General features: G+C 47.6%; 1 protein-coding gene across 1 annotated transcript in view; it reads right to left on the reverse strand.

Annotated features, from left to right (window-relative positions):
• The window catches only part of HBP1 (HMG-box transcription factor 1), a 387,484-nt gene that overhangs the window by 315,507 nt on the left and 58,827 nt on the right, over positions 1-13,150 (reverse strand). Inside the window, exon 3 of the mRNA XM_078680325.1 lies at positions 7,916-8,108. Coding sequence (XP_078536451.1) covers positions 7,916-8,108 — 193 coding nt within the window. The remainder of the gene's footprint in view (positions 1-7,915; positions 8,109-13,150) is intronic.

Raw genomic sequence — 13,150 nt, forward strand, 5'->3', positions numbered from 1 at the left:
CACTGACTCTGAATGGAATGAGGCACTGGCCTCCCCAAAGGAGGTTGGCATCTCGGCAAAATTCAGACTGGTGCAACTGAAAGTCTTACATCGCATTTATTACACTAGGACCCTACTTCACAGAATACACCGGGCACCACATCCCTTTTGTCTTCGCGGGTGCGGGGAAGAGGGGACACTGTATCATACACTCTGGGAGTGCGCGCACATCTGAGAATTTTGGAGGCAGGTTATGCGTACTGTCTCACAAACGCTTAAGATCTCCATTTTACCAGAACCTCGAAAATGCTTATTAAATATCTGGGACCCTAATGATCTGAATAGGTACAATTTGATATGGGCTACCCTGGCCATGATGGTGGTCAAACGTGACATTGCGCAAAAATGGGGTACACCAGACTTGCCTACAACTACTAGATGGGGTAATAATATGGACAAGCTGATGATTACGGAAAGAGCGGTTTATGTGCGGAGGGCCTGCCCCCGCAAATGGAATAAGGTGTGGACGGCATGGAATATTTATAGAGGGGACCTTTGTGACCCACTGCCGGAGGATGATGACCTTGACTCCGAAGGGGAAGATGAATAGGTGCTGGGGGGTGATTACAACAGTTAAACTTTCGGACGATGTACAGTTCTATTGTGACGAGGATTGTAAGGAGTGGCTGAAGATCGGAGTAAACATAAGCGTATATCTACCTGTGATGACCTTTAATAATGTTACATGTTTATATATTGATGATTATTTTAACTCAAGTTGAAAGCTGAAGATCCTCTAGATTGTGCCCAAGAAGTGACTAAGTGAATATGTGAAAATGAGAACTGCCACATCTATGCAAAGTTCACGAAATGTTTATATGATTAACAGTTACTTAATATGAGTCAACCTAGAAAGAATGTGAGAACTAGAAATGTTGACTTGAAAACAACCTTATATATATGATGTACACCTGCAACTTAAATAAAAAGTAAAAAAAAAAAAAATAATACTTAAGAGCTCCTTGGGTCTGTTTTTTGCGTTGTCGAGAGCAGATCTGAAATACATGACTTTAGCCTATCTTCCATGACTTCCAGGGGAATCTGGGAGAAATTTCTCGACCATTTGGGGGGGATCCTGTACAGGAGGCAGGGATAGGACTCTTTGGTTAATGTGGAATAAGATCATGTGGTGATCTGACCAGTCCACTGGAAGGATGTTGTTGATTGTAATTGTGTCTTGTTGAGCAATGATGGCATCCAGGGTCGCTCCTTTGTTATGAGTTTGTTCAGAGCAATGTTGGAAAAGGTTATTGTCACAAAGGAGGGTATTAAGCGATTGGATTAGGGAGTTATTGGATTCATTCCAACGTAGGTTGAGATCCCCCAAAATTATGTGGTTAATGTCTTTGAGTGCGCAATGGGTAATCATGTCAGAAAGGTGTTCCCCAAAAATAGTGTTGTTGCCGGGTGGGTGGTAGAGAAGGTGACCTACTAAAGGGCTGTTGTCCTTGAGCTTAACAGAGACCGATAAGCACTCAAAGGAGCTATATTCGCAAGGGTCCATTACAGTGATGTCAATATCCTCTTTATGGATGATAGCTATCCCTCCACCGCATTGATCTATTCTGTCTTTATTGATGAGTTTGAAACCCGGGGGCACTAACATGTCAAAGCAAGGTGGGGAACATTCCTTTAGCCTAGTCTCCGTGATGAATGCAATGTCTATGTCCTGAGAGAGGATGGCTTCGGCAAGTTCCGTTGCATGCTTGTGGGCAGATCTACAGTTAATGAGCATGCAGTTGGTAGGAATATTGTGATTAGTCGGCTGCTTTTCTGAAGGGGCCCTTGGTATGTAGGTTAGGGCGGGTGGAGGTCTGGTAAGCGTCACAGGTGTGATATTCAAAACAACAGATTTCAGAAGCACAGCGCAAGCGCAAGCGCTGTGCAGGCAAAACCTAAAACAGATGAGAAGGAAAGTAAGGGGGAGAGACGGTGTATGCATGCACATGTGACTGGCTGGAAACTTCTTCCTGAGCAGGACAATGTGTAGGTGTGGAACAATATTTATTTAAGTATATAACGATCGATTTAAGGATCCAGTGATAAAGGGGAAGTGTGAGAGGAAGCATGTATTAGTGTGATCATCAAGGACAATGAAAATTCTCCAATTTCTTGAGAACGATCTCAACTTGGAGGAGGATCCCGGTATGATGTCAGAAACTCCACCAGTGGATGTTCCCCTCAGTGTAGCACGTCCTCTGCAAGTCACAGGGTTCTACATTACTATCTAGCTCTAAATTAGCCCCAGAGTATTTTACTTTTTGATGTAGGAATTGCTGAAAGTGACAGTGTATGTCACACATTGTCCTGCTTTATTCCATCTACAGACGGACATAGAGACACACACACACAAAATTAACTAGGTAATACGGACACTCAAAATGGCAAGGAGGCAGCAATTGCTAACACATACAACTGGCCAGGCTAATTCTTAAAGTATCCTTCAAGGATCGGTATAGCATGGTGCATCCATTCAAAAACAAGAATACATGAATGCCAGCAGTCAAGTACCCTCTTTTATGCTGGGGTCGCAGGTCTGAGCCCAAAGTTGGCGCTTGGCTCTAGGGCGCTTCACGCCGTCAGACATTTCTGTCCAAATTCTGGGACTTGGTGGTGGCCACTTGCGGCCCAATCAATATTTGGGGTCCCAATGTCTTATATCCAGCACCAAAACGCCTTACCCTCTGCGACCTCTCTCCCTCTCCCTGCCGGCACTCCGCCCGCGTCAGCCGCCAGAGCTGGTTCGTGAGGTGGTGCCTTCCAACCCACGTGCTCTCTGGGCCCCATGCACCCTCTTCCATCTGAGTGGGGCCTTCCCCGGGTGCCCCCCTACTCACACTACTTCACCTCAATTTCTCTTTCTGTGCAATGCCATGGCATCGCTTTGCCCAGTGAAACTAGAATGAACCCTTCCTCCTTCAAAAGAGAAGTGAAAGCAATGCTCATGGCTCAATTCACATGAACTCTATGTCTATTCACTGCACTGTATTACTTGCTTTTCTTCGCTCATATTCGTCCTTCTGTTTATCTTTGCTGTTTTGCGCTAGCTTAGCACTGCCTTCTCTTGATCTAGATTTAAGTATAACGTACTTATTTCGTGGTTCACTATAGCGTAATATATACTGTATATATTCTACTTGTCATGTAAAGCTCTCTGATACTCGCAAGAGTCTTGTTCGCGCTATATAAAACCTTCAAAATAAATAAATAAATAAACAAATCTAGCGGGAGCGGAAAGGCACAAATCTACAGGGCACTTGGGTCCAGTCCCATCCCAACAAGTACAATGGTCAACTTATCCACCTGCTCACTCCTCTACTACCAGCACACTTAAAACACCACAACAGTTTAGAAGCAGTTGCCGCTACTTCTCCATATCCCTGATCCTAGTTGTTGGTCTTGGCCCTTTTGGCAGGTTCACCCCTAAACTTTTGGCCTTAAGCTCTGACATAGTGGTAGTGATTTTTGGCCTCTGCGCACTTTAGCAATGTGGCCCAGTGTAAAGTGCGTGCGCACTCGGAGTGAAAATGGCGAGATTGGTCTGCCCTCCCATAGGAATGCATGGGGGATTTGTGTGTCCATGATAATTCCTGATATGAGAGGAGTGCAGGGGCGAGTTTAGTATGTGTGAACTCGTGAGAATAAATGCTGCGCAAAGGTGTGCACAGATTTATGGTGACTGGTGGAGAAATGCCACTTTTAGAAGTTGGCATTTTTGTGTACTATGTCTGCCTGCCTGATGTGAATTGCATGTCTGGCTTGTGATTGACAGGAGCTGAGAGGTGTGGGTGGCGACAGGGGGAGTCTGCCCAGTGGTGACTAGAGAGATCTGCATGTAGATTGGAGGGAGGAGTTGCACCTGGGACCTGAATAGGGCTGTGCCTTCCCTCCACACTGCTGGCTCTGCCCCCTGTGGTGCATCTAATCACTGAGCCCCCACCGGACAAAGTAAAGAGGAGCTGAGCAAAACAAAGTGCTCCAAAGCTCCCCTAAACCACTCCTAACTGGTATTGCTAAGCCCTGTGCTGTGACAAAGGGATTTGCCAATAAAATATGTGTTGTGACCCCATGAAAATGTTCAGTTCTGCAGTTCTGTTCCTGCCAGGGCGTGCTGCCGCTGGGGCCCAGGGGGGCGGGAGGGGGGGGACTACCATGAGGGCTTGCCTCCCTGGGCCCTGCATTGCCCTTTTCATCTCTGAGGACATTTTTCTGGGACTCATTCTTTTCCAGGACTTCCAGGACTCTTGTGGCCTTCAGCGCCTTGTGAGCGCTTTATTTTGTTCCCTAAAGGTGCAGTCTCCCTGCAGCTGATGGAGAGCATGGGCTTAGCTGCACAGCCCTTTTAGAAGGGAATCCCCAGCCTAGGGATTCCCCCGTTATGAATGGATTGTGGGTGCCCACCCCGCTTATTATTTCATTTTGGTGTTGGGTGCCCACCCTTTGCTATGGAATAATGCTGCGGGTGCCAACCCTGCGTTTTTGGCGTTTGCGGGTGACCACCCCACATTTGAGCCAGGAAACCGATCACCCCCGCGGCCGGGAGCAACATGGTGCCTGACGGCGGGCGGGACTTCTGGTTTCTCGAAGGAAGTCCAGCCCACGCTGCTTGTGAGAGGGGCCGACCGAGAGATGTGCCTGCAGCCCGGGGCTCCTGTGAAGCAGAGGAGAGCCCCGGTGAAGAACAGAGGACGGGAGCCTACCCCGCCTCGACCGGCACCGATGTAGAGTCCCGGGTCCCAGGAGGGGGCCCGGGTGAAGAGAAAATGCGGCGAGGCCTCTAACGGCAGCGCGGGGCTCCCAGGAGAAAAGAGAAGCCCCGTGAGAGATGTGCTGCCGCCGCAAAGAGGAGAGTCCTGCCTCTGCCCCCAGCCGGTGAGTGGAGCTCGAGGTAGTCCGGGTTGGGAGAGGCAGAGTCAGAGCGGGCCAGTCAGGCAGAGGGCCGCTCCAACGTTGTTGAGAAGCTTCTGGAGTGCGAGAGGCAACCCCAGTGGGCCCCACAGTTCTTCAGGGGCAGGTTCTGTCTTTTGGGTGCATAAGAAAGCTCCCGTGGGCCCCAGAGTCTCGGGGGCAGATCGAGGTGCATTATCGGTGCCTGGGTGGTCCCGCAAGAGAGCGGGCCACCCCAACTAGGGGGGCATGTTATTTAGAGCCTAGGGGGGTCCAGAGGGCACAGAGGTGCTGGGCCCCCTCCTTTATGGAAAGTGCCACAAACTGGGCACGATTGGGAGAGAGTCCCTGAGAGGGACCAAAGGCACAGTGAGTGCCAGTGAGCTTCACAGTTGCTCAGCAAGTAGTGGGCAGCTGCTACTTTTAGGTTTTGCGCAGTGGCGCACCTTGACTTCCGCCGCAGTAGCAGTGCACCCGGACTTGTGGACATAAGGCATTCGAGCCCCTTTTGAGAAGGTCAGTTGGCCAGGGGGACTGCGAGTTAAATAGGGCGATAGGCCCTAATGTGAGTAATGCCTCTACTATGGTCTTTTCTTAGGAGACTATGTGCTAATGTGATTATGTGGTGCTAGGAAATGTAATGTATGTACTAAGTTTATGCGCCCTGTTTTGATACCTCTAAATGTAGTTTTATGTACGAGGTTTTTTTACCTAGTATGGTTTATGCTAGTGAGATTATGTTCCACTGAGATTATTTCCTAATGTGAGTTATGCTTAGGAGGTTAGGGTCTAATGCATTTAGACTTATGAGAAGATTGCATAATGTGTTTATGCTGGTGAGGTTGGTGCAGAATGCAATTCGTGCCTAATGTGATACTGTGCATAATGTAGTTTATGTTACAGGATGATGCTAAGTACAGTGATTACCAGTGGTTACTAGTTGTACGCTTATGGTCTGTTTTATTTTTACTAAGTTCACTTTGTGATGGTTCTGACAGTGGTGCAGTGGGCCCTGCCAGGTGTAAATAAACCCTTGTAGATATGACCCAGTGCCAGGTTGCATCATGTATATTGTGTGTCTGTGTTATGAGAATACAAAGGCTATTTTGATATAACTTTGTGTGGAGTTCCTTTTGTAGTGTGCCTGGGATGTTGTTGCTGTGTGCATGCACAAATGCTTTACACATTGCCACCAGGATAAGCCTGACTGCTCGTGCCAAGCTACCAAGGGGGTGAGCAGGGGTTATCTTTGGCGTGTAACTCTCTTGCCCTGACTAAAGTGGTGGTCTCTGCCTGGCTTTGGCGCAAGCCTTAGCCAACCAGAGATCCCATTTCTAACACTAGTTCACTTCCCGATCCACCTCAGGGGTCAGAGGTCATCAAAATGTCACCTAAACATATCTAAAAAGGGGCTCCAATTCCTGACACTGTCACCACCATTTGTGATTGCCTACTTAGACGGCTGCAGAGCTGTGTGAAAAGGGGTATGGCTCTGAATTGTATCTCCTTTTTCTTAAAAGATTGGAGTTTTAAAATCCTGGACAAATCGTTCTCTACGAGAACTTAGCGATTGAGTGTGGAGCTCAGCAGGGTTTATCTTTACTATATAAATCCGGCCTCTTTTCGACCTTGTGGAATAATTTGGCTTCACTCTATTCTAATATGCTGATGACACTATGTTGGTATTATCGCTTTCTCTTTACTATGGCAGTACCTCTGAATGTCTTAGAACCTGCCTCTCAGCTATCTCCAACTGGATGGGAATGAACTGCCTGCAGGAAAAACAGTAATTCTGGTGGTAGGGAATCAGCCTTATTGCTGGTCCTCTGCTTGGTGGCCGGATGATTGGGGGCCTTCCCCTCTGAAGCTTGCAGTAAAAGATCTCTGGATTTAGTTAGACAGTGATCTGGCCATGGCCTTCAAAATTACAAAGCTGGCACAGTGGAGTTTTGGCCCTATGCAGAACCTAAGAAATATCCTCTAAGCTCTGCCAGTCTGTAGTCCAGGCGACTATCATGTATCTCCTGGATTACAGGAACATCCTTTACCTGGGGGCTACACGGTCCTCTATCAAATGACTACATGCTATCCAAAATGCTGTGGAACAGTAGTTGCGTATACCGAAGGACCAATTGGTGCCCTCTCAGTTGCCTCTTCTTCATTGGCTCGAAGTGGATCAAAATCAAAACTTCATACCTTGCATGAAGGGCCTTTTCAGATTCTGGCTCTGTGTTTCTCAGGCAAATGATTCAATCTTATGTTCTCACGAGAGCACTGAGTTCAACTAGCACCAATTTGGTTATTCCTCCAAAGTTTAGAAGAGCAGGAAGTCAGCTGTTCAATACCTTGCCTCTAAACTTTGGAACACTCTTCCCCTTCATCTCATTCCTAACAAAGTTGTTTCAGAAAACCTCTCAAAACCAGGCTTTTTTAAGCCGTCATTTGTGTTCTAGTGGTATTGCAGTGACGATGGGAAGCCCTATTTGGGTAGCTATGTGCTTTATAAAACATAAAATAAATATTAAGAATGTGGTCTGATACCATGCTCTGTGCAGTTTTTCCTGCACTGAAGACGGTCCCTTGGACAATATAGGTGCCCCCACGTTCCTCACCCAGTAAGACAAGTGGGATTTAGATTTGAGACTCACTCAAATGTAGCCTCCTGGGCTCCGGTCAGCTACATCTCCTGGCAAATGCACTCAAGAAAAATTTAAATAAAAATGTCTTACTCTGGCCACAGCCGATATTGTGGGATTATTCAAATGATTGAGCAACTGTTGTAGTTTGAAAAAGGTCAAATATTATTTGTGGATAACTTCCATGTACTAGTAGAGTGATATTTTGTTGGAAGCACATGTTCTTCAAAAGAGAACTTGAAAATATTCTTGGAGAAGTTATTATTAGTGCTTAAACCATACATCAATATCTACTACCATAACAATTTACACAAGTTATGAAATTGTCATGCTTAGAACACAAATTTACTAACCAAGTTCCATATGATCATCAGAAGATTCATATCCAGGTGAAGAGGGAAGATTTTCATTACACTTGAGCATCTCTATAGATCGATTTATTCCAGATGAAGTTTTATCAACCAATAATTGCACTTTTTGAACTAAACAGGGAATTTCATCAGTTTTTAGTTCCCACACCATGTTGTAAAACTTCAAATGACAAGACTAAAAGAAAACAAAGGTAACATGAAAAACATTAGTTGACAACACTTTGCTCTATTCACATAAGCAGGTCATATACTTAAAATCAAACACAAGATGATCATTTACAATAATAAGATAAGTTATAATGTTTATTCATTTTCAAATGAGGAGCAATAATTTAACATTTGTACAATATATTCAAAATACTTTAACTTAAAAGTACACTTAAACGTTTACATTTTAAAGTTTAAATGGGAAACTCAAAATATGCAATTGGCAAGTTAATATTATTGGCCATATCCTCAGCCAAGAAAACCCCTATTTATTTAGCACCACTCATCTAATGATACAGTATTGTACTAAATCATACAAACACAAACATTGATCAAACTCAAATCCTTATCTAGGACCTCTATAAATTCAAGTGTGTCTTTGTTTAGATCAAAAAATGTGTATATTTCTTTTATAAACAAGTCATAGTGTGATAATTATAAATGATAGAACCCGATCTGCAAATATTTGTGGTCTCAAACCACATCTACACTAAAAAAAGAAAAAAAATCAACATTCAAAGTTAGGGAGCTCTATCTTTTAGATGTGAAGTTTGTTGAAGTTTTGAGGATAAGTTTGGAAATCGGTTGGCCGACCATTTAGATCAAAAGGTCAGCTGAGGGAGTCTCAATATTGTGGCATACTTTGTGGCACAGAGGTTTCAGCAAATGTACTAGACTGGTTAAGAGGACCATACAGACCAACACAAATCACTCAGACAGGAAGATTTATTAATCCAATCATATGACTTCTAATGTGAAGCAGTAGTGGAATATAAAAGTACATAACCTGTGCATAACAACAAAAAAGTGCAAGTAAGGGTAGTACCAGAGATTCACAAAAAGGGTAAAACCAATTCATAGTTTCAGACCCCTTCAGGCTCTTCATCAGAGGCTCTTTATTAGCACTTGCATCTGTTTGACTGGAGAAAAAAACTCATATAGAAAACTATAGACATAGTGTAATAGTGTCTTGGTGTCTGGCCCAAACACATTTTAAAATATTCCAATTCATGACAACCTTATTGAAAGTGATCGAAAAGAGCACAATAGTAAAATAGAAATAAGTTATAAGAGTAGAATTTCCAAAAATATAAAATGAGGACAGCAAGTAGTGCTGGAAGGAAAGGAAAAGCACTCCTAGAACCTCAAGAGGATATTAATAAACTTAAAGATAGGAAGCAAGGGGGAGGAGCCTAGCGCGCGCCTAAGATGGCCACGTAGGTTAACAGTTCTGTCGGACCCAGACCCTGTCCTACTATCCTGGGGTGATATCCTGCTGTGCTGTATCTGCCTGCGATCGGCCGAGGACCAGCGACGCACGCTGCAGTAACTCCGATCCCGCTGCGAGGTCGGGGACCGGAGCAATACATCGTGCCGATTCAGGCCGGTTCTCTTCGTCTGAGCTGGGAGCTCTGGTTGAGAGTGTAACTGGGGCGCAATCGAATAACACTCGGGCCGAGACCGGAAGTCGCCGGGTGTCAAGATCATCCCGCTGGCGCCGGCGGGCGGACTCGCGGAGTGAGGGCTGAACACTGCGGGGATGGCCCCCCCCTTTTTTGCTGGAAAGTTTGCGGAGCGCCCTGGAAGGCGCATTTTTTGCTGAGGAACTGCGGGGAGAGGTCTGGGCTCACTGCTGGAATTGCGAGGAGACGGACCAACTGTAATGGCGGTGTAATTCCCGGCTGCACGGGCATGTGGGGTCGTGAATAGGGTGCCTGGATGTGCGAAGAAGGAGCCCCCCCCCCCTCCCTTGATTGAAGAATCAGAGGGTGCGTACCTGGACCACAGGTTGAAGCCCTGGCTGGTTGTGCAGCGCCCCGAGCTGGGGGGGGCGGTGAGAGGATCGCTCTGTGCACTGGGAGGAGCGGTCCATTGCTGGTCCCTGGGGGGACAATTGGGAAGAAGGTCCATTTGCAGTGGGGTCGGGGTCTGCCCCGCCAGGCGCCCAGGTGAAGATTGCAGCATCTGCTGCACGAGCGACGGTGGGAGGCGGCGGGGCCATAGGAGGGGGGCTGCTGTCTATCCTGCTGCCCCGGGACCAGGTGTGAGTGGGGGCACACCTCCTGAGAAACTTTGCCACATCGGATGACCCCCTCTTGAGAGGACAGTAAGTGAGGGTCCCATTTGATGGGTCGGGACCGCCCGTTGACGTGCATCGCCCTCCGCATAGTGATTTGGTGGCCCCCTTGTCTTGCATCCCCACCCCTGCTTGTGAAGTTGGGGACCCGGCGGACACCTGCTCGGGATTCATCAGAACTGCATTACTCCGGTCTCGAGTTGGCTGCCCGTCGGTGGTTTCTGCTTTTTGCCCGCTCAGGGGTCTTGGTGTTGCTCGAGACTGGTCCTCTGTGTGGAGAGTAGATTGGCAGAGAGCGGGTCGTCCTGGTTTCAACGTGCCCGTCCGGCTTTGAGTGCTCTTGCCACGCCTGTCGTTGTGGTGGTCCGTGAGGGGTTCGAGGAAAAGCTTTTTTTTTTAGAAGGCGACCAAGCCTGAGAGTGACAAATCGCAGTCCCGGTCTACTAAGGGGTCTCGCTACATCCAGGCTAATAAACTGAACCGCTACACGATGCCTAAAGGGTCGCCGCCCGATCTGTGGAGAGTGCACGACACTGGTAAGGAGTCTGCCGGTTCTCCACCGGAGCCCACATTGCTGGACGTGATGGCGGCCATAGTTGGGGTTAGAACGTCCCTGGGACAGAAGATGGAATCACTCGACCATAAGCTTGATACTGTGACTATAGAAATCAACCTTATTCGTGCTGATCTCACTAAAACCAGTGAGAAAGTCAAGTCCCTAGACGTTAAAACCGCTAGCTTGACGGACGATGTATCGTTGCTGCAACAGGAGGTGCGAGATCTTAGGGTGGCTAGTGACCTCGCTAGCCGAAAACTGGATGACTATGAGGGAAGGGTTCGGAAAAATAATGGCCGCATTGTAGGTGTCCCAGAAAAGGCTGAAGGCCTGGCCCCGGACTTATTCGTGGAGGACCTTATCCATAACCATCTTAAGCCCAAGGGGCTGGGCAACTTTTTTACCATTGAGCGGGCACACAGGGTCCCGGGGGGGGGGGGGGGAGACCGGAACCTGGCCCCCCCCCTCGTCCTATGATTGCAAGGGTGCTTCAGGGACAGAGACGCTATCCTGCAGGCTTCAAGATCGGGAGGCCCCCTGAAATTTGAGAATGCCAGTCTTGCCTTTTTCCCGGATTTCACTCAGGCGGTCCAGAGACAGCACCAGGGCTTCCTGGGAGTTAAGAAAAGACTCCGGGAAAGAGGTCTGAAATATGCTATGATGTTCCCGGCCACGTTGAGGATTGAGATTGAAGGGAAGGCCTGGTTCTTCGACAATCCAGACGTCGCCTTGGACTGGTTGGAGAGACTCCCCCCGATGGGGCCTGAGAAACAGGGGGGTGGGGAGACATGCAGGAGCAGGAGTAATGTACGCCACTTTTATTTGAGACGTTGGGAACTGTCGAATGTTGCTCCCGTGTGCGATTCCTTTTGTTTGGCCCCTTAGGAGATTTGAGTTGCATTAGGCGCAGGGCTTGATATCCTAGGGGTGGGGGACGGGGTTACGGGGTACTGATTTCCTCCTCATCTCAATCTTTTAGATAGTTGGTTAATTAGAACATAGGGCGACAGGCACACTGCAAGCTGGGGTTAGGCGGAAGCCGTGAGCAGGGGTGCAGGGTGGGGGCAGGGGGGTGGGGGGTGGGGAATATTGTTTTCTTTTTGTTTTTTCTTTATGTTTCAGGTGCTTTCACCAGTTGTGTGGATTGGTGATGGCATCAGCATATTGTGTTTGATTAGCATGCAGCAGACAGAGGATTGTCACTTCCTTTTCATATATGATGATGGGGGTAGGGAACTGAAGGTTTTGAGTTGGAATGTGAATGGGTTGTGGAACAAAATTATAAGTAGTGTGGTTCTTCAGTATCTTAAATGCCAGGCGCCGGATGTGGTTTTTCTTCAAGAAACACATTTAGTTGGTAATTCATGTAAGGCGATGCACAGAATAGGGTACAAGTTGGTGGTCCATGCGGGATTCACATCTGGTTCCAGGGGGGTGGGCATCCTAACTCGGAATTCGCTCCCTTTGGTAATAGATTCTACGTGGGAAGATGATAGGGGCAGATATGTTGGCATTACGGGTCGTTGGGAAGGGCATGTTCTTACCCTCTTGTCTGTTTATGTCCTCCCGGGTATGCAGTCTACTACATTCGTTGATTTGGGAAAGCTTCTGCTCGAACTGCCGGTTGGGCTCTTGATCTTGGGGGGTGACTTCAATGCAGTGGCTTCTGGAGCTATGGATCGACATCCCCCGCGAGATGTGGGGCGCGCCCAGCGATGGCTACCCGACTTTATTGACGCACTGGGTTTAATGGACAGCTGGAGATTGCTCTAACCTGATCAGAAGCAATACACATTTCACTCTGGTGCCCACAGCAGCCTCTCCCGCCTGGATTATTGTTTGGTTCCGGCGGCTCAGACTTCTTACTTCACTGAAGCTGTTCATCTCGCCTGGGGTATTTCTGATCACTCCCCGCTCTGGTTCCGGTTTTGTATCGCTTCGAGAACGGCAGGTAGGGTAGCCCCCATTAACCCCTGGTATCTACGTAACCCCAAACTTCGCAAGGACCTCATTAAGGCTCTAGATGATTATTTTACGGATAATGAAGGATCGGTGTCCTCCTCCATGTCTCTCTGGGAAGCCTTTAAAACAGTCATCAGGGGTCAGGCTCTGTCACTGATAGCTGGAACAAAAAAGGAAAGGAATAGAGAGGTTGTTGATGCAGAGACTGAGATTGGTCGTTTGGAGGGGGAACTGGAGCAGGAGGTAACGCAGGCTAAATTACATCTTTTGAGCCTTAAGCAGTATGATTATAAATCACTGGTCACCGATAGTGCTAGGGTTCTTGGCAGGGAGCAGCAGGGTAGGATTTACGACCTCGGGGATAAGGCAGGGAAACTTATTGCTTGGCTGGACAAAAAGGACAGGGCTGAATGTG

Source organism: Lissotriton helveticus, chromosome 1_1 (genome assembly GCF_964261635.1).
Source record: "Lissotriton helveticus chromosome 1_1, aLisHel1.1, whole genome shotgun sequence".
NCBI lineage: Eukaryota > Metazoa > Chordata > Amphibia > Caudata > Salamandridae > Lissotriton > Lissotriton helveticus.